Raw genomic sequence first — 25,240 nt, forward strand, 5'->3', positions numbered from 1 at the left:
TGAGGGACCCGGCTCAGGTAAATACTGCGTTTTCCGCCCCTCGCCGCCACCCAGATCCTAAAGCTCCGCTTGAGGGGCGCCTGCTCACGTGCTCACGTCCCGGGTCTTACTGTCTAGGATAACGAGGCACTGGTAGGTGGGGTCCCGTTTCTGACAATGGCCCTGAATAAACCTGACATCTCAGCTTCCCTGTTTACCGACGTGATTCGGTGTGGGGGCGTGTTCAGTTTTACTGTTGTGAGTCGGTGTGGGGTAGTGTTACCGGCAGAGGAACCGACCTGTGCAAAGGCGTGGAGGTGCCACCGAGCTGGGAGTATTCGGGAGAGCTGGGGGCTGTTGTGCCTGCGGGGAACAGTGTTTGAGGCGGAGTCGCACCTGGAATAGCAGGCCGAGGGTTTTGCCTGCATTCTCAGGACTCTGGAAGCTGTGGATAATTTTAAAGAAAGGAGCGACACGAGTTACATTAGGGTTTTAAAAGCTTCCCAAAGGTGGTTGATTGGAAAAACAGACTGAAGGAGGGTCATGGAGACGTGGAGACATTAGGAGGTTGAATCTTCGAGGACCCAGAGCTAGTAAGATGAAACACTGAGGCATAAAAGGTAGACATCCAGTTATAAATTCATGGCTTACCGGCCAGGCATAGGTACACAGAGGAGCCTGAGCCCGTTGAAACCCTACATTGTATTCATCTATAACCCGCCCGTTAAAACATGGCTACAGACACACTTACGGAACCTACGCAGGAATGTGTAGGGTGTCCTAGTCCCTCACTGGCTCCTACTCCCACTCATATATTCTCCGTTGTAGTGTCCCGGGACTCTACATGCCATTCTTCCAGACCTTGGGTCTAGGAACCCTGGAGAAACCCCTAGCCTTCGCCCTGGGTCTGTAGGAGGAATTATATGGAGGTATTTCCATTTTTGGCAGCTGATGTAAACAGGTGTGAAAAGGTTATCTCAATACAGGGGTGTAAAAATGTTTGGAGAGGTGAGCTGGGAGCATTAAGGAAACCATAGATTCCCTTTCCTTCAGGTGGGAGCAGTAAGATGGGATTCAGGACTGGAATGGCTGCCTGAGAAGTTGGTTATCTGTACTGGAGGTGGTGGGAACTTTGGATTAGAGGAGGGGGATGACCTTAGCCAGCTCTCAACAGGCTTTAATCTGGCTGCACCGTAGAGAACAGATTGTGAGGGTGAGGGAAGAGGAAGGTAAACCAGGGTGGAGTCCACTGCAGTGGGCCAGTTGAGGGTTCATGGGACAGAGTGGTGGCTTAGAAGTGGCTGGATTCTGGATCTGTTTTTATTAAGAGTCAACTAGATTTCCTAATGTGCAAGGGAAGTCATATGATTGGTCTGCTTGTATCGCTATATTAGAAAATACCACAAACTCGGTGACTTATAAACCACAGAAATTTATTTCTCACAGTTCTGGAAGCGAGAAGTCCAAGATCAAGATGCCTGCATGGTCAGGTTCTGTGTCTAGTAAGGGCCTCCTTCCTAATTTCCACCCAAAGGCCCCAGCACCTAATACCATCAGTTTGTGGGGGGTAGAGTGTCAAAATATGAATTCTGGGGGGACATAAACATTTTTTTCTAGAACAGTGAGAAAGTGAAGCACAGGATTCAGAGATGACCCTAAGGTTTTGATCTAAGCAGCAGGAAGGATGAAAATTTCAACTGATAAGGGGAAGTTCACCATAGAGTAATTTTAACTGGGGATATCAGGAACTTTCTGTTGGCTCTTTTAAGATCTGAGGTGTTTCAGAGACCACTGAGTGAAGGCACCAGGTAGGCAGCTGGACACGCGTCTCTGGAATTCTGGGGGGGAGTTCAGGATGGAGACATCCAACATATTGTGGCTACTGTATATGTCCGGGTAGGTGAGTTACATTTGGGAGGGGCAGTCTCTAGGTAATGACGGTAAAACCATTTCCAGACTAGGGAAGGAAAGGTGGTGGCTGGGAACTGGGCCTCTTGCTTGGATATCTGGTTGATGGCATTGAGTTTCACATACTTAATTAAGTTAGAGAAGTAAATGGCACGAAGGGAGAAAATGTCAAGGACAGGGTAGACTCAGAACTAATGAAGGGTACCAGTAGAAGAGTGGACATGAGATGGTACAGAGGCATAGGAGTTGGCACATTAATACTCAGTCCTTGGAGCTAGTATTTATTCCATTCAAAGGACTTCGTGGATTTTGTGGCAACCTTGGTGGGGCCTGGGATATTTCATTCAGTCTGGAGGATAAGGTTAGAGGGGCAAATCCGTGAGAACCACTGGGACTCAGATGGGTGGCTAGTGGGGCTGGGCTTTGAATGAGGGTTAAGTCAAAAGAGGAGAGTTCTGACTGCAGAATGATCAGCAAGTGCAGCACAGAAATGGAATGAGGCCATGGGTATCTGAAATCTGCAGGTCATTCTGGGCTGTGACGGTTGGAGCAAGAAACAGACTTTTTTTTTTTTTTTTTTTTAAAACAGACACAGCAAGAGAGGGAACACAAGCAGGGGGAGTGGGAGAGGGAGAACCAGACTTTCCGTGGAGCAGGGAGCCCGACGTGGGGCTCAATCCCAGGACCCTGGGATCATGACCTGAGCCGAAGGCAGACACTTTTTTTTTTTTTTTAAAGATTTTATTTATTTATTTGACAGAGAGAGATACAGCGAGAGAGGGAACACGAGCAGGGGGAGTGGGAGAGGGAGAAGCAGGCTTTCCGCCGAGCAGGGAGCCCGACGTGGGGCTCGATCCCAGGACCCTGGGATCATGACCTGAGCCGAAGGCAGACGCTTAACGACTGAGCCACCCAGGCGCCCCCCTAAGGCAGACATTTAACAACTGAGCCACCCAGGCGCCCCAGCAAGAAACAGACTTAAGCAGGGAGGACTACATAGCAGGCTTCAGAGCTGCCTCTGACAGTGAGGATCATCAGAGGAGGATCAATTGGGTCTTGATTGGCTTTATAAGAACCTCTCTGGATACCATGCAGTAGGTAACATGGGGAGACCCAGGGAGATGCCTGTGCCTTCCTGTGGGGCAGGAAGTGGCTGTGGCTTCTAAACAGAAGCAAGGAAGAGCCTCTCTGGGAAACTAAGATATTTAAAGGCAATCCTATATGCTGTAGTTAACACACACAAGCATTGGGAATATGCATTCTCAGAAGAGATTTGAGTGACGCCAGAACCTCTAAGCTAGGGAGATTAGTGAAGGTCTTCACCTGCACAGGCCCAGTTCTTAATGACTGGAACTGTTGGCTGTTTTTTCAGATGCCCAAATTTTGCAAAAGATGGCAGAGCATACAAAGGAATAAGGAAACTTGGCCCAGTCAGAAGAACAAAATAAATTGTCTGGAAACTGGCCCTATAAAAATGTAGGCCTCTGAATTACTTGACAGAATTTTAAAACAACTGTGCTAAAGATGCTCAGTGACTTAAGAGAACACAGACAACAATATCAGAAAACAATTCATGGACAATGTGAGAATATCAACATATAGAAACTGTAAAAGAGAACCAACCAGAAATTCTAGAGCTGAACAATACAACAATTAACTGGAAAATTTATTAGAGGGGTTCAGTAGCAGACTCGATCAGGTAGAATAAAGAATCTATAAACTTGAAGACAGGTCATTTGAAATTGTCAAGTCAGAGGAGTCACTCTTAAGGGACTTATGGGATACCAGCAGGCTGACCAATATATGCATTATGGCAGGCCCAGAAGGAGAAGAGAGGGACTTTATTTGCAAAACATATCCAACAGAGGACAAGGAGCTAAAATATATAAAGAACATTTATAACTCAATAGTTACAAACAATTAAAAAAAAAAGGCCAAAAATGTGAACAGATAGTTCCAAAGGAACTTATGGCAAAAAATTACATAAAAAGATGCTGGAAAGAGTCATTAGGAAAATGAAAACTTAAACCCATAATGACTTAACCACTGTGCACTTTTAAAATCATTAAAATTAAAAACTCTGACCGTACCAGGTGTTGTCAAGCATGTAGAGCATTTGGAACTCTCATCCACTGATGGTAGGAATGGAAATTGTACAAGCACTTTGGAAGGCAATTTGGCAGTGTCTTTAAAATTAAACATACAGCTTTTATACAACCCAGCCATCCCATTCCTAGGTATTTATCCAACGGAAATAAAAGCATATGTTAATGCAAAGACCTGTGAACAAATGTTTAAAGCAGCTTTATTTTTTATTTTTTATTTTTTTTAAAGATTTTTTATTTATTTATTTGAGAGAGAGGGAATGAGAGAGAGCACATGAGAGGGGGGAGGGTCAGAGGGAGAAGCAGACTCCCCGCCGAGCAGGGAGCCCGATGTGGGACTCGATCCCGGGACTCCAGGATCGTGACCTGAGCCGAAGGCAGTCGCTTAACTGACTGAGCCACCCAGGTGCCCTAAAGCAGCTTTATTTTTAATTGTAAAGGGGGGAAAACCCAAAGTCCATCAAAAACAGTTGAATGAATAAACAAATTATAGTACCTCCATATAATGGAATACCACTCAGAAATAAATAAGAATTGTCTTAGTCAGCTGTAACAAAATACCATAGACTGAGTGGCTTGAAGAACAGAAATTTATTGTTCACAGTTCTGGAAGCTGGGAAGGCAGTCCAGATCAAGGAGCTTACTGCTTTGGTTCCTGGTGAGGACTCTTCTTGGTTTGCAGATGGCTTTTTTGTGTCTTCACATGATGGAAAGACAGGAAGTGCAAGTTCTCTGATGTCCCCCCCCTTTTTTTAATTGAAGTATAGTTGACATTAATATTAGTTTCAGGTGTACAACATAATGATTTGACTATTACATTACAAAAGGGGCGCCTGAGTGGCTCAGTCTGTTAAGAGTCGGCCTTCGGCTCAGGTCATGATCTCAAGGTCCTGGAATCGAACCCCTGTAGGGCTCCCTGCTCAGCAGGGAGTCTGCTTGGCTCCCTCTGCCCCTCCCCTTGCTCGTGCTTTCTCTCTCTCTCTCTCTCTTTCTCTCAAATAAATAAAATCTTTATACACACACACACATTACAAAATGCTCATCATAAGTATACTTTACCATCTATCACTAAACAAAGCTATTACAGTATTATCAGTGATTCTCTGTGCTGTACTTCTCATCCTTGTGACTTGTTTTAGAGCTGGAATTTTGTACCTCTTAATCTCTCTCACCTATTTTGCCCATCTCCCCACACTCCTCCCCTTTGGCGACCACCAGTTCTCTGTATTTAGAAGTCCGCTTCTGTTAGTGCTGTTGTTTGATTGTTTTGTTTTGTAGATTGCACACATAACCGAAATCATATGGTATTTGTCTTTCTCTGACTTATTTCACTTAGTATAATACCCCTTAGGTCCATCCATATTGTTGTGAATGGCAAGATGTCTTCTCTTGTCTTTTTTTTTGTTTTTTTGTTTTTTTAAATAATCTCCATGCACAGTGTGGACTTGAACCCACAACCTGGAGATTGAGTCACATGCTCTACCAACTGAACCAGCCAAGCGCCCCCTGATTTAATTTTTTTAAATGGCTGAATAATATTTCCTTGCATGCATATACACACACACACCCCACATCTTTATTCATTTATCTATCAGTGGACACTTAGGTTGGGTCAGTATTTTATCTATTGCAAATAATGCTGTGGTAAACAGGGATGCGTATATCTTTTTGAATTAGTGTTTTTATTTTCTTCAGGCAGATACCCAGAATTGGAATTACTGGATCATATATATTTCTATTTTTAGTTTTCTAAGGATCCTCCATACGGTTTTCCGAGTGGCTGCACCACTTTACATCCCCCCTGCCACCCCGAAACACACACAATGCACAAGAGTTGTCTTTCTGATACTAGCCATTTTGACTGGTGTGAGATGATAAATCATTGTGGATTTGATTTGCATTTCCCTGAAGATTAGTGATGTTGAGCATCTTTTCATATGTGTTGGCCATCTGTATGTTTCTTTGGAAAAATGTGCATTCAGGCCTTCTACCAATTTTTAATTGGATTATTTGGGGGGTTTTGGTGTTGAGGTGTGTGAGTTCTTTATATATTTTGGATATTAACCCCTTATTGGATATATCATTAGCAAATATCTTTTCTAATTCAGTAGGTTGCCTCTTTGTTTTGTTGATGTTTGGTTTGCTGTGTGCAAGTTTTTTAGTTTGATGTAGTCCCAATTGTTCATTTTTGTTATTTCCCTTTTTTGAGGAGATATATCTAGAAAAATGTTGCTAAGGCTGATGTCAAAGAAATTACTGCGTATGTCTTTTAGTTATATGGTTTCAGGACTTACCTCTAGGTCTTTAATCCATTTTGAGCTTATTTTTGTGTATGGTGTAAGAAAGTGGCCCAGGTTCATTCTTTTGTATGTAGTTGGCCAATTTTCCCAACACCATTTATTGAAGAGACTCTTTTTCCCCATTGTATATTCTTGCCTCCTTTGTCATGGATTTTTGACCATATAAGCATGGGTTTATTTCTGGGCTCTATTCTGTTCCCTTGAGTTATGTGTGTCTTTTTTGCCAGTACCATACTGTTTGGATTACTGTGGCTTTGTAGTATCATTTGAAATCTGGTTGTGATCCTTCCAGTGTTGTTGTTTTTTCTCAAGCTTGCTTTGGCTATTTGTGGTCTTTTGTGGTTCCATACAAGTTTTAGGATTCTTTGTTCTACTTCTGTGAAAAATACTCTTGATATTTTGATAGGGGTTGCATTGAATCTGTAGATTGCTTTGGGTAGTATGGACATTGTAACAATATTAATTCTTCCATTCCGTGAAGGGGTATATGGTATATCTGTGAACATGGTATATGGTATATCTTTCCATTTATTTGTATTGTCTTCAGATTCTTTCATCAGTGCCTTACAGTTTTCAGAATATGAGTCTTTCACCTCCTTGCCTAAATTTTTTTTTTTTAAGATTTTATTTATTTATTTGACAGAGAGAGACACAGCGAGAGAGGGAACACAAGCAGGGGGAGTGGGAGAGGGAGAAGCAGGCTTCCAGCAGAGCAGAGAGCCCGAGGCGGGGCTCGATCCCAGGACCCCGGGATCATGACCTGAGCCGAAGGCAGACGCTTAACGACTGAGCCACACAGGCGCCCCTCCTTGCCTAAATTTATAACTAGGTACTTTATTCCTTTTGATGCAGTCATAAATGGAATTGTTTTCCCAATAATTTATTTATTTATTTATTTATTCTTACGATTTTTTTTAACCTATTTTTCTGCTGGGTTGTTATTAGTGTATAGAAACACGACAGATCTCTCTCTCTCTTTTTTAAAAAGATTTATTCATCTATTTTAAAGAGAGATCATGAGTTGGAAGGGCAGAGGGAGAAGGAGCATGGAGCTTGATGCAGGGCTAGATCTCACAACCCTGAGATCATGACATAGTGCCACCCAGGCGCCCCCCTCTTTTTTTTTTAAGATTTGTTCAGCTATTTTAGATAGCATGAGCTGGAGAGGCAGAGGGAGGGGAAACACAACAGATTTCTGTATATTAATTTTGTATCCTGCAACTTTATGAATTCATTTATTAGTTGGAGGAGTCTTTAGGGTTTTCTATATATAGTATCATGCCATCTATAAATAGTGACAGTTCTACTTTTTTTATTCCAACTTGGATGCCTTTTAGTTCTTTTTCTTGTCTGAATGCTGTGGCTAGGACTTGCAGTACTTTGTTGAATTAAGCTGGTTAGAGTGGGCATCCTTGTCTTGTTCTTGATCTTAGAAGAAAAGCTGAAGCTTTTCACCATTGAGTTTGATGTTAGCTGTCATTTTTTCATATATGGCCTTTATTATGTTGAGGTATTTTCCCTCTGAACCCACTTTGTTGAGAGTTTTTATTATGAGTGGGTGTTAATGATCTTTTTAATGTATGTTGAATTTAATTTAGTTTAAATTAGCAATTTGTAGAAGACTTTTGCATCTGTGTTCATTAGGGATATTGGTCTGTAATTTTCTTTTTTTGTAGTATCTTCATCTGGTTTTGGTATCAGGGTAACTTTGAGGAATGAATGTGGAAGCATTCCTTTTTTTTTTTTTTTTTTTTTTGGTAGTAGTTTGAGAAGGATAGGTGGTAACACTTTAAATGTTTGGTAGGATTCACCTGTGAAGCCACTGGGTCCTGGACCTCTGTTTGTTGGGAGTTGTGGGTTGTTTGGGGGCGGGTGGGGGGGAGTGGAGGAGGAAGGGAGAGAGAGAGAGAGAGAGAGAGAGAGAGAATCTTAGCAGGCTTCACGCCCAGCACAGAGCCCAATGTGGGGCTCAATCTCATGACCTTGAGATCGTGACCTAAGCGAAAATCAAGTGTTGGATGCTTAACTGACTGAGCAACCCAGGCGCCCTTTTTGGGAGGTTTTTGATTACTGATTTAGTTTTGTGACTAGTAAACAATCTGTACAAATTTCCTATTTCTTTGTGATCCAGTCTTGGAAGGTTGTATTTTTCTAGGAATTTGTTGGTATATAATGAATTCTTTATATTTCTGTGATGTCAGTTGTAACTTCTCTTTCATTTCTGATTTTGAGTCCTCTTTTTGCCTTGATGGGTCTGTCTAAAAGGTTTATCTATGTTATCTTTTCAAAGAACCAGCTCTTAGTTTCCTTGATCTTTTTTTAGTGTTCTTAAATCTCTATTTCATTTATTTTCATTCTGATCTTTATTGTTTTTTCATTCTAGTAACTTTGGATCTTGTTTGTTCTTTTTCTAGTTACTTTAGGTATAAGGTTAGATTGAGATTTTTCTTGTTTCTTGACGTAGGTCTCTATTGCTATAAACTTCCTTCTGAGAACTGCTTTTGCTTCATCCCAAAGATTTTGAAATGTTACATTTGTTTTCATTTGTCTCCAGTTGTTTTTCAATTTCCTCTTTGATTTCTTTGACTTCCTGTGTAGTAGCATGTTGTTAAGCCTCCATGTGTTTGTGTTTTTTCCATTTTTTTTCCTTGTAATTGATTTCTAGTTTCATACTGTTGTGGCTGGAAAAGATAACTTGATACGATTTCAGTCTTCCTTAAATTCACTGAGACTTGTTTTGTGACCTAACATGTGATCTGTCTTGGAGAATGTTGCATGTGCATTTGAAAAGAATGTGTATTCTTCTCTTTGGGGATGAAATTATTCTGCATATGTCTGTTAAGTCTTTGTGGTCTATTACCACCGTTTCTTACTGATTTTCTGTGTAGACAATCAATCCGTCGATGTAAGTGGAGTGTTGAAGTCCCCTTCTATTATTGTATTCTGTTAGTTTCTCCCTTTATGTCTGCTAATCTTTGCTTCATATTTTTAGGTGTTCCTGTGTTGGTTGCATAGATATTTACAATTGTTATATCCTCTTGTTGGATTAATTTCTTTATAATTATGCAGTGCTTTTCTTTGTTTTCATACAATCCGTGTTTTCTCTTTTTTTTTTTTTTAAAGATTTTATTTATTTATTTGAGAGAGAGAGAATGAGAGACAGAGAGCACGAGAGGGAAGAGGGCAGAGGGAGAAGCAGACCCCCCGCTCAGCAGGGAGCCCGATGTGGGACTCGATCCCGGGACTCCAGGATCATGACCTGAGCCAAAGGCAGTCACTTAACCAACTGAGCCACCCAGGCGCCCTACAATCCGTGTTTTAAACTCTACTTTGTTTATTATAAGTATTCCTACCCCAGCTTGTGTTTCACTTCTATTTGCATGGAATATGTCTTTCCATTCCTTCACTTTCAGTGTGTATGTGTCATTAGGTCTGAAGTGAGTCTCTTGTAGGCAGCATATAGATGGGCCTTGTTTTTGTTTTTTAATCCATTCAGTCACCCTGTGTCTTTTGATTGGAGCACTTAGTCCTTTTACATTTGAAGTAATTATTGGTAGGTATGTACTTACTGCATTTTGATTTTTTTCCCCTTTTTTTGGTAATTTTTCTCTGTTCCTTTCTTCTGTGCTCTTATCTTGTGATTTGATGACTTTCATTAGTACTACGGTTTTCTGGTTTGTGGTTACCTTGGAAGTTCATATATAACATTCCAAATATATAGTAGTCTCTGTTAAGTTGATGGTCACTTAAATTCACACACATTCTAAAAGCACTACATTTATTACTCCCCCCTCTATGTTTTATGTATAGGATGCCATATTTTACATCTTTTTTGTGTGTATTGCTTAACTTATTTTTGTAGGTAAAATCGATTTTACTACTTTTGCTATTTAGCCTTCATATTAGCTTTATAAGTCATTGATCCACTACCTTTATTATATATTTATATTTATTACTGGAACTTTTTTCCTTTCATAATTTTCTTCTAGTTATGTTTTTGTCTTTTCTGCTGAAAGAAATCCCTTTAACATTACTTGTAAAGCCAGTTTAGAGGTGATGAACTTTAACTTTTGTTTGGGAAATCTTTATTTCTCCTTCAATTCTGAATGATAATCTTGCTGGGCAAAGCGTTCTTGGTTGTAGGGTTTTTTCCTTTCAGTACTTTGGATATATCATGACCCTCCCTTTGGGCCAGAAATATTTCTGTTGAAAAAATTCTGCTAATAGCCTTATGGAGTCTCCCTTGTGTGTAACTATTAGGTTTTCTTTTCCTGCTTTTAAGATCATCTCTTGACTGAGGTTTTTTTCTATTTTAATTATTACATGTCTTTATGTGGACCTGCTTGGCTTCATCTTGTTTGGGGCTGTCTGTGCTTCCTGGGATTGGATGTTTTCTTTTCCCAGGTTAAGAAAATTTTCAGCACCATTCTTTCTCTCTTCTCCTTCTGAGACTCCTGTAATGTAAATGTTGTCTCAGAGGTTCCTTAACTTATCCCAATTTAAAAAAGTACTTTTTTCTTTTTGTTGTTGGACTTGGGTGCTTTCCACTGCCATATATTCCAGATCACTGATCCATTCTTCTGCATCCTTTGATCTGTTGATTCCCTCCAGTGTGGTTTTCATTTTAGTTACTGTATTCTTCATTTCTGGTTCTTTTTTTTTTAAAGATTTTATTTATTTATTTGACAGAGAGAGACACAGCGAGAGAGGGAACACAAGCAGGGGGAGTGGGAGAGGGAGAAGCAGGCTTCCCGCCGAGCAGGGAGCCCGATGCGGGGCTTGATCCCAGGACCCTGGGATCATGACCTGAGCCGAAGGCAGACGCTGAACGACTGAGCCACCCAGGCGCCCCTCTGGTTCTTTTTTATATTCTGTATCTCTCTTTTTTCTTTTCTCTCTCTCTCCCCCCCCCCCGCCTTTTTTTAAAGATCTTATTTATTCGTTTGTCAGAGAGTGTACAAGCAGGGGAAGCAGCAGGCAGAGGGAGAAGCAGGCTCCCCTCTGAGCAAGGAGCCTGATGCGGGACTCAATCCCAGAACCTTGGGATCATGACCTCAGCCCAAGGCAGATGCTTAACCGACTGAGCCACCCAGGTGTCCCTATATTTTGTATCTCTTTATTGAGGTTCTCACTGAACTCATCCACTTTTCTGTCAAGACCAATGAGCATCTTTAGGACCATTACTTTGAACTCTTTCTCAGGTAGATTGTTTCATTTCGTTCTTTTTTTCTGAGGTTTTGTCTTGTTTCATTTGAAACATATTCCTCTCTCCACGTTTTGTCTGACTCCTTGTTTGTTTGCATGTATTAGGTCAGCTACAGGTCCTGGTCTTGAAAGTAGTGACCTTTTATGTAGACGGCATCCTCTGGGTCTCAATAGTGCAGTCCCCCCAGTCACCAGAACCAGTCACTGTAGGGTGTGCCCCCTGTGTGTGCTTTTTGAGCTCTTCTGTAACTGGCCAGGGACTGCTGTGGGCATGCTGGTGCGTGGGGCTGGCCCTCAGCCCATACTACTGCAAGTGGCTGGCTGAGAGACCAAGCTGTAGCTGCTGCTGGTATGCTGGTGGATGGGGCCTATTCCTCCTTCCTGGGGCAGGAGTCCCTTTGAAGAGGTGCCTGTCCCAGCTGGGGCTGCCCATGCGCTGTGGCAAGACAGGAGCTGCTTTGGAGGGGATGGGTAGCTTAGGTGGGGTGGGTTTGCAAGGGAATGCTAGGGTCGGGGAAGCAGAACTGGCTCCCAGAAGCATCCAGCCTGCTAGGCTGAAGGAGAGCCAGAAGAATGGTCTCTGCCAGCACTTCTTTTTTTTTTTTTTTTCCTTCTGCCAGCACTTCTTTGCCTTGAGAAGGTTTCTCCAGATCCTTGCTTCTCTGGCACATACTCCAGAATTAGTAAATCTTCACCTGTGACCTAGGTGCTTTTCAAACTGCGGCCTTTTGTGCTAGGTTTCAGACTGAGTGTTATGGTATGCTGGCCCTTTAAGAACAGAATCTCCATTTCCTGTAGCCTCTGGCTCTCCCATTACCATGTTAAGCCCTGCTGATTTTCGGATGTCTCAGAGTTAAGCTCTGCTCATTTTCAAAGTCAGACTTTATGGGGCTCATCTTCCTGTGCAGGTCCCCAGGGTCAGGAGTGCCCAATGTGGGGACTGATCCTCTTACCTATGTGCCTGTGATATCCCTCCCACTTGCGGTTTGCTGTGCGAGGCGTTTGGTTCTGCACCACATCTCTAACCCCCTCCTACCCTACTCCGTTTGGCTTTTTGCTTCAGCTGCCGAATAAGTGTTCTGGTCTTGAGGCTGTTGTCAGAGTGAGTTGTGTTATATGTAGTTGTTGCCTTGGTTCATCTGTGGGTGGTGAGCCCTCCTCTTCCTACTCTGCCATCTTCCCCTCTGGTGTTTCTTATAAAGGCAGTAATCGCATCATGAGAGTCCCAACCAGATGGCCTTATCTAACATAATTACCTCCCCATACCCTACCTTCTAATTCCATTACATTGAGGTTAGGGGTTCAACATATGAATTTGGGGGGGCACATATCCACTGCTTAATAGGAATGTAATAGGGATATATGCACCAACATGGATGAGTCTCTAAACAATTAGGCTGAGTGGAAGAATTTAGACAAAATGAACACACAGCATCGTTCCATTTATTTAAGATTCTTGAAAATGCAGAGTAATCCGTTATCACAGAAGCAGATCAGTGGTTTCCTAAGAATGGTGGTTGAATGAGTGAGGGACGTAGTGGAAAGGATTATGAGAAAATTTTGGATGGCGACGAATATGTTTCCTGTCTTGATTGTGGCGATGGTTTCGGTGGTATATATCTGTGTTAAAACTCGCCACACTGTACACTTTCAATGTATTCACAGCTTAATACAACCACAAAGATACAGATAAATAAAAAATACATTTACTTCCAGCAAGGTAAAGTATCTGAGGAGGATGGTTGGAATGAAAGCAGTAAGGGGGAGCATAGAATCCTGAAGAAGAGGGGAAACGATTTGTTTCTTTTTTCTCTTTCTCTGCCCAGTGGTATCAATATGCAGTTAAGGATAAAGCAGAAACCCCCTAAAAAGATGGAGTTCTTGGAGTCACTGTCATATTAGGAGGGCCTAAGGTGGACCCAGCACCAGATATTCCTAAACTCATATGACCCAGTGTTATTGTTAATGAGAGGGAAGGTTTGTGCTGGATTTGGGGAGTTACAGTAGTTTCTAAGCCAATGGGATAAGTAGAATAATGTCCCACTTACACAGCAAAGGAGAGTTAAGGTAGTAGTAGGTAAAGAGTGCTAATCAACTGACCTAAAAGTAGAGAGACGATGCTGGATTACCTGAGCCTGCCCAGTGTAATCATATGGGTTCTTGGATGGGGAAATGATAGGCAGAAAATGGAAAGTGCCTGAGTGATGCAGCGTGAGGACAACTCAGCTGGCCGTTGCTGGCTTTGAGATGGAAGGGGGCCATGAGCCCAGGTCTGTGGGTGGCCTCTAAAGGAGGCAAAAGAATGAATTCTTTCCTAGAGCCTCCAGAAAGGAAGTTAGCTGTGCTGACATCAGTGAGACCCATTTTGGACCTCCGACTTCCAGAACTGTGATATAATAAGTTTGTATTGTTTAAGCAATAATAAGAAACTAAAAAGGCCAGTTTAACATTTTAAAATTACACTCAGTTGAAATAGTGCTTTACCAACCAGCATACTTAGGGTTGCCAGATTTAGAAAATAAAAATACAGGACGCTCACTTAAATGTGAATTTCAGATAAACAATATATTTTTTTTACTGTATGTCCCCTGCAATATACCTTATAAAATTATTCATCTGAAACTCACATTAAACTGGATATCCTATGCTCTGTCAGGGTACTCTAGGTATACTAGAAAGCACTATGAGCATGTTTTGCAATCCTGGTTATTCTTTATAATAAAGAAGGATAAAAAGAAACGGGCATTTATCACTTAGCTGACTGCTGGTAGGATAAAACCTGAAAGCACACAAAATACTGGTATACAGGTAAGTGTCCACTTAGCTTCAGGCTCTTAGGAGAACCTTGTGAATGACTTGGGAGACATCCTGGGGCCTTGATGCATTTATATGCAATTGCACTAGTTTGAGTCAGAATAACCGAATCTTTTAGGATATACAATTGGGTCAGCTTTAGGAGTAAGTCACCAATCCCCTTCCCTACTTACGCACAAATACACAGACACAGGACTATGCACGCATGCATGCAGATGGTTGCACTGGCAGACACGCTTGCTGCAGAAGCACATGTGAACATCCATGAGGACTCACATCAACATTTTGTAGGGATACCTGTCTGGAAAAGTGTGTGCCTAAAACCTGAGGGACAGACATCACATTGTAAGGTTTCGTAAGGCTGGGGTAGGGAGGACTTGTGGAGCGACGGGGCTATTCTGTAAATTTATGAATTTGTGATTATGCTGTCAAAACATGTAGAACTGTACACTAAGAGTGCATTTTTCAGCTATTGTTTTAAATAGGGCTGTCATGAAAGGACTTGGCAGCAAGCATTTCACGTGGCTATTTGAGGACAAAGCAACTCAGGCAGGGAGATCTGAAGTGTGCTCAGGCAATGTCAAAGTAGTCCTATTTGGTTTTAAGGAGAATACATTTGTGAAACAGAAGTACTTTTCCCAAATGTATAATTTCTGATCTGACATCCATAATGCTAAAAGGCTTTTGGAAATCTTTCCTTTTTGATTTGTGCGCAAACCACACTTCAGTTTTAGAGGGGCGCGGTGTCCTCTCCATGGCTGTTGTCATCTGTTTGCAACAGTTATATTCTTGATTTAAAATTAACTTCTCAGGGCGCCTGGGTGGCTCAGTCGGTTAAGCGACTGCCTTCGGCTCAGGTCATGATCCTGGAGTCCCGGGATCGAGTCCCGCATCGGGCTCCCTGCTCAGCAGGGAGTCTGCTTCTCCCTCGGCCCTCCTCCCTCTCATGCTCTCTGTCTCTCGTTCTCTCTCTCTCAAATAAATAAATAAAATCTTTAAAAAAAATAAAAATAAAAAATAAAATTAACTTCTCTTGGGGTATCTGGGTGACTCAGATGGTTAAGTGTCTGCCTTCAGCTTAGGTCATGATGTCCGGGTCCTGGGCTTGAGTCCCACACCTGGCTCACTGCTCCATGGGGAAGTCTGCTTCTTCCTCTCACTCTGCCCCTCCCCCCCCACTTGTGCACTCACTCTCTCAAATGAATAAATTTAACTTCTCTTTTTAAAATAAGTATAGATTCACAGCATAAATAGTATAGAAGTCCCATGTTCCCTTCACCCAGCCTCCCAAAATGATGACCTCTTAGGTAGCTATAGATCTTAACTCAGTTTCTAACTTGCACATGTGTATGTACTGTTACAAAATTTTCCCCATACAGAGATTCAGATCACCACCAATGCAGTCAAGATATAAAACTGGTTTTGTGACTGCAAAAACTTCCTCATGCTGTTTGTATTCACACCAATTTACACTCCACCCCCCTCCCTGTCCTCTGAAAAGCACTAACTAATCTATTCTCCATCTCTGTAGTTTGATGAAATTTTTTCCTACTAAATGTAACACGCTTGAGAGTGTTCCGTTGTATGGATGTTGAAGAATTTTTTCAGTTATTCATCCGTTGACATTTGTTCCTAGTACTGTGCTATATGATGAGTAAAGATACTGTGAACATTGATTTATGGATATAGGCTTCATTTTTTTATTTTTAGGAATTTTTATTAAGCACACAGACTGATTTTCCATTTATAATATAAATATTTCTATTTATTACTTATTGTTGAATTGTTATATAATTTATAATATGTAATTTAAATTGAAACAATTTGTTTCATTATGTGAACAAAGAAATTCTCTGGTAGGTATAATGATAATGACCCAGTCTGCTGGCCCAGTATTCTTTCTTTCTTCATCACTAAAGTCAGCCTTAGCATGCTGTCTAAATTGATAAGGTGGTTTCCACTAACTTAAATCAGAATATTGTCTTTCTCACTCAGACTAGAGTTGGGGTCCTTGGAGATGCCTCACTCCTTTACTTCAGACATTTCTACATGAGTTCGTATCAGTTTTGTTGAGAAGCAGAACATTAAGTACTTGAGGGAAATGGATACATTTTCCCTGGGCTGTTGCAGACAGATTGAGCAGTTTAGGAGGCATCGAAACTTTACAGCATCAGGGATATTGATATAATGTGCTTGAGCCTCATGGTGGGCTTGACTCCACCTTGTCTTTGTTCTTTCCAGATACAAGCAGAGGGGTCATTACCTTCTCAGCAGTAGCTTTCTTCTTGTGAGGCGAGGGCCGTATGCACCATCCTGATCCTGGTGAGTATGTTTGACCCTGTTTGTGAATCTGAGCTCTCGGCTCACGACCACCTCCCTTCCCTTGTGTCTTCATCTTTCTCAACATTTCTGCCCTTTCTACTTCATTAGCAGTGACAAACATGTTTCTCCGTTCTGCTTTGGGGGCAAGGAAAACTTTTTCCACATAGAGTCTTTGGGCTCTAAGTTCCCTCCAGAATATGCAATTGTGTAGTATTTAGTAACACTTTAAAAAATATTTGTAGTCTCATAAACTGTGCCAGTTAATCTGCTGGGAATAATTTTAAATTCAGTGTTGAGTAACAGTTGTAGGATACAAAAGGAGCCATTGTGTAAGCAATTAATTCAGAGAGAATTTCATGATTTTGGCTTTTTGACAGTAGAAATCCTATGCTGATTTGAATTTTAAACTAATACCCAACATATTTATTTTATGAACACATTGGATGAAAAATGTTGTGTGAAGAGACAATGCATGTGGACTGTGATGAATAATAAATGTCTGTCTAAATAGCATTTTTAATCTAATGCTATGAATGACAGGGAAAAGAGCACATTTCTTGGGTAGGGACCTCTTTCCCTCTTTCCCTATACACTCTGAGCACAAGAGGTTTAAAAAATGGGAGAAAGCTGGACGTTGCTTTGTGTAGTTTGATCTCAGTTCCAACTTTCTGTCTTCTGAGGGAGGACACTCCTCTTCTAAAAAGTTTTTGCTTTTGTCACATAATGGACGCTCCAGGGAAGGCTCCTTTCTGCCTGTGCTGCTGCTTACATTTTTAGAGCCATCACCAGCAAATACTACAGGCATAGATTTGGTTCTAGACCACTGCAATAAAGCAAGTCAAATGAAGTTTTTGGTTTCCCAGTACATATATAATAATAAGCTAGGTTTACACTTTACACTGTAGTCTTTTAAGTGTACAGAAACCACTAGGTCAAAAAAACAACCAATATTCAGACCTTACTTAAGAAAAATATTTTCTTGCACACCCTTCATCTGAGCTTTCGGCGAGTCCTAATCTTTTTGTTTGTGGCTCAGGGTGGCTGTGGCAATTTCTTAAAATAAGACAATGAAGTTTACCATAGCAGTTGACTCTTCCTTTCAGAAAAACCTTCTTTGTCAGTGGTCATTTCAGCATCTTCACCAGGAATAGATTCCACAGCAAGAGACAGAACACAAGCAGGGTGAGTGGGGGAGAGGGAGAAGCAGGCCTCCTAATCCCAGGACCCTGGGATCGGGACCTGAGCCAAAGGCAGACGCTTAACGACTGAGACACCCAGGTGCCCCTCATCCGTTCAAGTTTTATCATGAGATTGTACCTTACAGCCATTCAGTCACATCTTCTTTACTTCTAATTGTCTTGCAGTTTCCACCCCACATCTACTGTTATTTCTTCCATGGAAGTCCTAAATCCCTTCTCTCGCCTTACAAAGACTTGAAAGTCAAAAATTATTCCTTCATCCATGGGCTACAGAATGGATGTTGCGTTAGCATCTCCATCAGAGCTCTTGGGTGATTGGGTGACCAGGTGCATTGTCAGTGAGCAGTCGGGTCTGGGCTTTGTACTGTCATCTGGGCTTTGTTGTTCCATTTATACCTCAGGCAGAGTGGATTCAGCTTAATTCTTTTTTTTTTTTTTTTAAAGATTTTTATTTATTTATTTGAGAGAGAGAATGAGATAGAGCACGAGAGGGGGGAGGGTCAGAGGGAGAAGCAGACTCCCCGCCGAGCAGGGAGCCCGATGCGGGACTCGATCCCGGGACTCCAGGATCACGACCTGAGCCGAAGGCAGTCGCTCAACCAACTGAGCCACCCAGGCGCCCTCAGCTTAATTCTTAAATGAGCACTGGGCCCCTAACAAGACAGTTGTCCTCTCCTCTGAAGCCAGGCAGGCTTGACATCTCTAGCTCTGAAAGTGCTAGATGGCATCTTCCAATAGAAGGCTGTTTTGTCTACCTTGAAAATTTGTGGTTTACTGTAGCCACCTTCGCGACTGATCTCAACTAATCGTCCAGATCAGCACTAGCTGCTTCACCTTGTATTTTCCTTCAACCTCAGGAACCAGCCTCTCTGCTGACTTTCAGCTTGTCCTTCTGCCAACTCCTCACCTCAGCCTTCCTAGAATTGGAGACAGTTAAGGGTTTTGGCTTAAGGGAACTTTGGGGCCACTTTGATCTTCTTTGCAGAGCACTACAACTTTCTTATCAGTAGTAAGGCTTTTTTGCTTTCTTACCATTTATGCGTTCACTGGAGTAGCACTTTTAACTTTTATTTATTCCCTTCAAAGGCTTTCTGTGGTTATTTTGCATTCACAACTGGGCTACACTTGGCTATCATTTCTGTGATTTAAAGTGAAAGATGTACAAGGCCCTTCCTTTCACTTGTGTTCTAATGTTATTAATAGGCATAATTTCACTATTGTCTTGTCGGAGGGAAATAAGGAAGCCTGAAGGTGGAGCCGTCAGAACAGATACCACACCATTTATCAATTCCAGATGGCCCTTTGACTAGGGCTTCATTACCTGGAAATGACAAACCTGCTAAATTGTTCCACAGGAGAGTTAGTTATGAGCTTTAGAGTGTTTTCTAACTTAAGAGCCAAAAAAATTCTTCATGCAATTGTTTTGGGAATGTTCTTCACGCACACACTTGTGGGAGGGCTTCTCCTTCCCAGGCGCTTCAATTTAATGGCATTTCCAGTGAGAAACTCTTAGCATCTGTGATGCCATATCATTCATATACATGCAGATTACCAAATCACTGTGACAAAATAAGACTAGGTATGTGCTCTGTGGCACCTCAGTTCAGGAGTAAGTAGCTCTCACTGTCCTTAATGGATCTATATCTTCATCTGTTCAAACCTCCTAGGTAGATAGAACTACCTCTACGGAAGTGAGTACTCGTGTATTCTCAGTCCTTGCAAGGGAGTATCCCTTTTACGGTGGGTTCTGCATAAAGCTCTGTAAGCTAGGGAGGCACAGCTGGTGTCAGTGAATCCCTAATAGGACATGGAATTTGGTTTGGAACTTAACAACTCCTAGCATTTGCAAAGTCTGGAGACCACTGTGCGTTGAGAATTTGGTTTTGAAAGCTTTGAATCACTTTCGTGGCTTTAAGGCTATTGTAGTCCCCCTCATACTCCTCCAAATACCAGAATCAGTGGCTTTCTGATGTTGGACAAAAGCACAGAATGGGCACTGCACCTTGAGAAAAGCAAAAAAGTAGGAGGTGAGGTCACGTCCTTCCCAGTTTGTCCCCCCCAAGGTCAGACACACTGTTATGAGTAACTCTATGGAATGGTACGTCCATTTGGATTTGTAACCTTTGGGAGTGTGCTTAAAACATTAAAGTGATCAGTTGCAGGCAACTCCCCAGGACACAGTGCCCTCACAACACTTCCCAGTGGCCCAGGACTTTCTGATGTGTGGCACCCTTTGCAGAGGCCTGTGGAGGGCAAAGAACGGCATTGCCCAGAGGACCGTGCACCGAGTGACGCCCGCGTGGAGCCAATGAAGGTCCAGGAGACGGGCGTTTCCGTGTGTGCCATCACGTCGGGGCAGGACTTCCGGGGTCCTTGTGGCAGTCGTTTTGGCAGCTCTCAGGTCTGTTTCCTGTTCAGAGGTTCCAGAGCACAGGGTCAGGACAAGGTGACGACTGGGGAGGCACGAGAGGAGGCATCCCTGCGGCACTGCACTGCTCCCGGCCCTGCTCTTCCCACAGAGTCCGATGGCGGCGGCCACACCCAGGGACCCACCTCAGGTAAATGCCTAAGACCCTCAAGACACCTGCTTGCATCGCTGCGGCCCAGGCCAAACCTGGTCTCCACCATAAGCAGGGAAAGGCCTGGATTCACAGGCTGAGGGACAGTCAGGAACAGTGGAGATGGGAGCTCATTGAGCCCCACACCTCTACTGATGAAGCACTTTTGGAGCCTGACATGTAAGGGGGAGGGTGTCCAGGACGGTGGAATGACATCAAACTAGAGGTGCTATGGATGGAAGTGTTTGCAGGTCTAGCAAAAGTCAGCAAAATGAGGTGGTCATGGGACACAGCTACCAGTATGGCTGAGCTGTGAGTAGTCAAGGAGATGCACGTGTTCTTTCCTTCTGACGGCTTGGATCTTACGTTACTGCAGAGATGTAAATCGTGGCCCTGGAAGTAAGAGAAAGTGTTGGGTGGGTTTTAAGAGAGTAAGGTAGACACAACAGGAGGAGACAGGGACGACCCCAGGGCTTTTTGTCTCAGCAACCATATTAAGAGAGCCTGACAGGTTTCAGAAAATACTACTCCATGCCGGCAGTAGGTGGGCAGCTGGATATAAAAGTCTACAGATTTGAGGTGGGGTTCAGCCTTAGACACATAGGTGGAACTTTGTGTCACATGGAGGAAGGGAAATTCAAATGATGGTGAGAAGATTATTAAAAGGCCCAGCAGAAGAGGATGGGTACTGAGAGTCTAGACCTGCTTTTTGCAGCAAGTGGTCTCTCAAACAGAGGTAAGGGACAGAAGACTTCGAGGGGAAGAGAAGACATGAACAGGCTACTGCTTATTGAGGCATCCTTACCTGGAGCCTGGTAGATGAGCTTAATTTAAGGGTTAAATACTTGGCCTGGTGTTCTATTTAAATACTCATTCCCCATATCTGGATATAGGGATATTGGATTTTAAATTTTAGTGGGGTTGCTCTAGTATCCTTGATAGTAGACTTGAGGCTGCCCTAGGCCGTGGGCTCTGACTTGCCAAGCACGCATGATGCCATAAAGCTATAAAAGAGGTGTGTGAGCTCATGGCTCCCATCTCCTTGGTATTAGGGCCTGAGGAGCAGTAGTTCAGGCTATCTTTGGTTGTGCCTGGTGAATGCACTGGGGAGGTTGTTGAGGCCTTGCCACCTGGCCATGAGCTTAAGATTCTGTCTGCCCCCACGCCTGTTGTTTAGAGGGCTGGACATGTCCTCTAAGGTGGGAGGCCTGGGAGGAGGATGAGTGGGGCAGGCGGGTGCCGGGACTGGAGTGTGGGTCCTTTGGAGGACGGCTGTTTGTGGTTTCATCTCTCCCCAATCATGGCAGGGTAGTGTGACCTTTGAAGACGTGGTTGTATACTTCTCGTGGGAGGAGTGGGGGCTCCTGGATGAGACTCAGAGATGCCTGTATCATGATGTGATGCTGGAGAACTTTGCACTTGTGATCTCATTGGGTAAGAACCCCACCCCTCCTCCAGCCAGATTCTGCTTTTTTTCTCACGTTTGGGTCATGGGTACCGCCATCACTAGGAGTGGGCTCAACAACAACCCTCTTGTAGAGCTGCCTGCAAACCCCCCCAGGAGCCTGATGGATTAGCATTGGCCACTCTTGTCCACACCCATGGCACCTGCCCAGGTTTTCTCCCTCCTTCTTAGAAGCTCATGTTTCTTCTTGTCTGAGGCCACCAGTTGCATTGAGGACGAGGGGCTATTCCCGTGGGGTCTGCTTAGAGTATGTTCTGGTTTTGGTACTGCATAGAATTTGCTCTGGAGCATCACTGGTCTGTCATTGCCTCATCCAAGCCCCAGTTTTCAGCTGGGGTTTAGAGGAGTCCAGGATCCTTGATGGAAGTGCCCACATCTCTCTCTCCCTTTCCTTCCCTCTTCCTCAGTTTTCAACCCCTTGCACTGCTTCCACCTTTCATACCTTCACACCTGTTTCTCAACATTAGGATACACCCCTCCTTAGTCTTTGCCTAGCAGTCTAGTCACTTGCAACCATCTGTTCCTGGCCCTAGGCCTAAACTTCCACACAGCACTCCCAGCCCTGCTGCAGGCCCGGGGCAGAGGAGTGAATTTGAGACCCTGCTGCTGCTTCCTGTGCTTCACACACCTCACCGCCCCCCCCCCCATCTTGTGAGGCCTCCCTAACACCTGTGACTTTACAGTTCCGGGACTCCAGCCCCTTTTATCAACCTGATCCCAACACCCTCTTTTTGAAAACATATCCGGTGGCCTTATGCAACTGCACTACAGAGATTTGTGACCGCTTCCACCAAAGATAACACACATTCCACACCAGCATTTCTGTACTTCCAGGTTGTTGGTATGGAATGGAGGATGAGGAGGCCGTTTCTGTGCAAGAGATGGCACTGAGCAAGACTCCAAGTCCAGATTCCTCTGTTTGGAGAGCTCAGCCCTGTGAGAAGTGTGTCTTGCTTGGGAGAGACATTTTGTACATGGCTGAGGACCAAGGATCACATCCTGGGCAGAAATCCTACACCTGCGAGGCATGTGGGAAACGACTGTGGTCCAGTGCAGATCTTCACCAGCACCACCAGCACAATGAAGAGAAGCCATTCAGATGGGACATGGAGCTTGTGACAAGCTACAAACTGCATGTGTCAGGGAAGCCTTTCCCCTGTGGGGAAATTGGGAAGGACTTCCTGGCCATATTGAGTCTTCTCCAGCATCAGGCCACTCTCAAAGGGGCCAATCCACACAGCAGCTTGGAACTTGAGGAGTCCTTTCAGGGTAGAGAAAGTCCTCACACATGCAGCAACTATGGGAAATCGTTCAGCTGTGAATACAAACTTTTCCAGCATCAGCAAGTTCACACCAGAGAAGGTTATCAGGACTGGGATAACTGTGAGAAACCTTTTAACCAAAGCTCCACCCTTACTAATTGCCCGAGAGCTTACCCAGGACCAAGGACTTACGAGTGTAATGAATGTGGGAAATCCTTTAGCCAAAGCTACAATCTCATTCAACACCACAGAATTCACACTGGCGCAAGGCCTTATAAATGCAGTGAATGTGGAAAAGCCTTCAGCTTCAAATTCAGACTTGTCCAGCACCTGCAAATTCACACTAGAGTGAGGCCTTATGCGTGTGGCGAATGCGGGAAAGCCTTCAGCTACAGCTCTACTCTCATTAAACATCAGCGAGTTCATACGAGAGAAAAGCCTTACAAGTGTGGGGAGTGTGGGAATTCCTTCAGCCAAAGCTCCAACCTCATTCAACACCAGAAAATTCACAGCGGAGCCAGGCCTTACAAGTGCAATGAATGTGCAAAATCCTTCAGCTACAAATGCAAACTTGTTCAGCACCTGCGCATTCACACAGGAGAAAGGCCTTATGAGTGTGGCGAATGTGGGAAATCTTTCAGCCACAGGTCCACTCTCAATCAACACCAGAGAATTCACACTGGAGCCAGACCTTATAAGTGCAGTGAGTGTGACAAATCCTTTAGCCAAAAGTCCAACCTCATCCAGCACCGGAGAGTCCACACAGGAGAAAAGCCTTACGAGTGTGGGGAGTGTGGGAAATCCTTCAGCCAAAGCTCCCACATCATTCAACACCGAAAACTGCACACCAGATAACCTCATGAATGCAGTGGGAAAGCCTTCCCTATAAGGTCTAACATTCACTATGAGGGAACCAACTAGGATATTATATAAACCAGGGGTAAGAGAGTCCCCCAAAGACTTCCCCTGCTCTCTCTTGAACTTTCTGAATGAAGGGCTAGCTGTTTCCCTTCTTCCTCACGAAGTTTCTGACCCAGTTTTGATGAAGCGTGGGGGGGGGGGGGAGTTCAAAATACTATTTACCTTCCCAGGCCTCCTAGAGTGCCATGAGAACAGCATAATCTCTGTGTCACCACATACTGTGGAACACTAGGGTGGGGGAAAGTTGTCCCAAGTACTGCAAAGGAATCATGTGCCTTCATGTGTGGGTTCACTTTTCTGGGTATCACTGCTTGTAGTAAGAGGACATAGAGGGGCCAGGTGACTTGTACAGAAACAGGACTGTAGGATGATACAGGAACTTACATCCACAGATATTCCAGTGACCATGCCTGTGGTTCAAGTTTCTAACACTCCACATCTGTAGTTGAGGAACCTGAGGCTGTTCTCAGACTTAAGTTTTATAGTCCAGAAAATGGTAACAGGATGTTGCTCACCAGGATCGAAATTATCTTGAATTCTCAGTGATGCAGGGCATCCCTTCCCTGACGTACAATGAGGGGCGATGGACTTTTGTGCAAAAAAAGTGGGGGGACCTAAGACCTCTATTTGATTTTTTTAATAAAGCTTTATTGAAGGTTAATGAACAGGCTGTAAAACTGCACATATTAATTGTATAACCGAACCACAGATGGTAATAAATCTATATATATAACTCCAATGTTTACTTTTAAAAACCATTTTCCTTTAATGTTGATTATTTTGAGAGAACCAAGATGTTGCTTCATTTATCTATGCTGCTGACCACCACAAATAAAACTTCAAACGTATAAATGAACCTTTCTAAGGACCCCTTTCCCCCCCCATGTAGTCCTTGTTTATATTGTCTTGACTAGATTTTTACAAACATGTTCTGGATAGAAACAAACTTAAGAGAGTCTAAAGATTTTACTTTATTAGGGACAAAAAAAAGTACTGCTTTCAAGGGTGAAAAGTCAAAAAACAGACCTATTATCCCCAAAATCCTGAAATGGAAGACTCATAAGCATAATACAGAAAAAAAAAACCCTGTAAAACAGAATCAAAACACAACACACACCCTTCACCCCCCAGGATTTGTAGATACCAGGACCGCCTTTCTAAAGCTAAGAAGTCACTGGCCCAGACTGTTCCTCAACTCCGCC

The 25,240-nt window shown here is 43.3% G+C and overlaps 1 protein-coding gene across 1 annotated transcript; it reads left to right on the top strand.

The window, feature by feature from the left end:
• Positions 1 to 24,875, top strand: LOC110573720 (zinc finger protein 501-like). The gene is made up of 5 exons (XM_021682330.2): positions 1 to 17; positions 16,553 to 16,633; positions 20,072 to 20,390; positions 21,698 to 21,824; positions 22,690 to 24,875. Exons 3-5 carry the CDS (start codon positions 20,358 to 20,360, stop codon positions 23,970 to 23,972), a joined length of 1,443 nt encoding a protein of 480 aa, XP_021538005.1. The 5' UTR covers positions 1 to 17; positions 16,553 to 16,633; positions 20,072 to 20,357; the 3' UTR covers positions 23,973 to 24,875.
• Positions 24,876 to 25,240: the final 365 nt, after the last annotated feature.

The sequence above is a fragment of the Neomonachus schauinslandi genome, chromosome 16 (assembly GCF_002201575.2).
Source record: "Neomonachus schauinslandi chromosome 16, ASM220157v2, whole genome shotgun sequence".
NCBI lineage: Eukaryota > Metazoa > Chordata > Mammalia > Carnivora > Phocidae > Neomonachus > Neomonachus schauinslandi.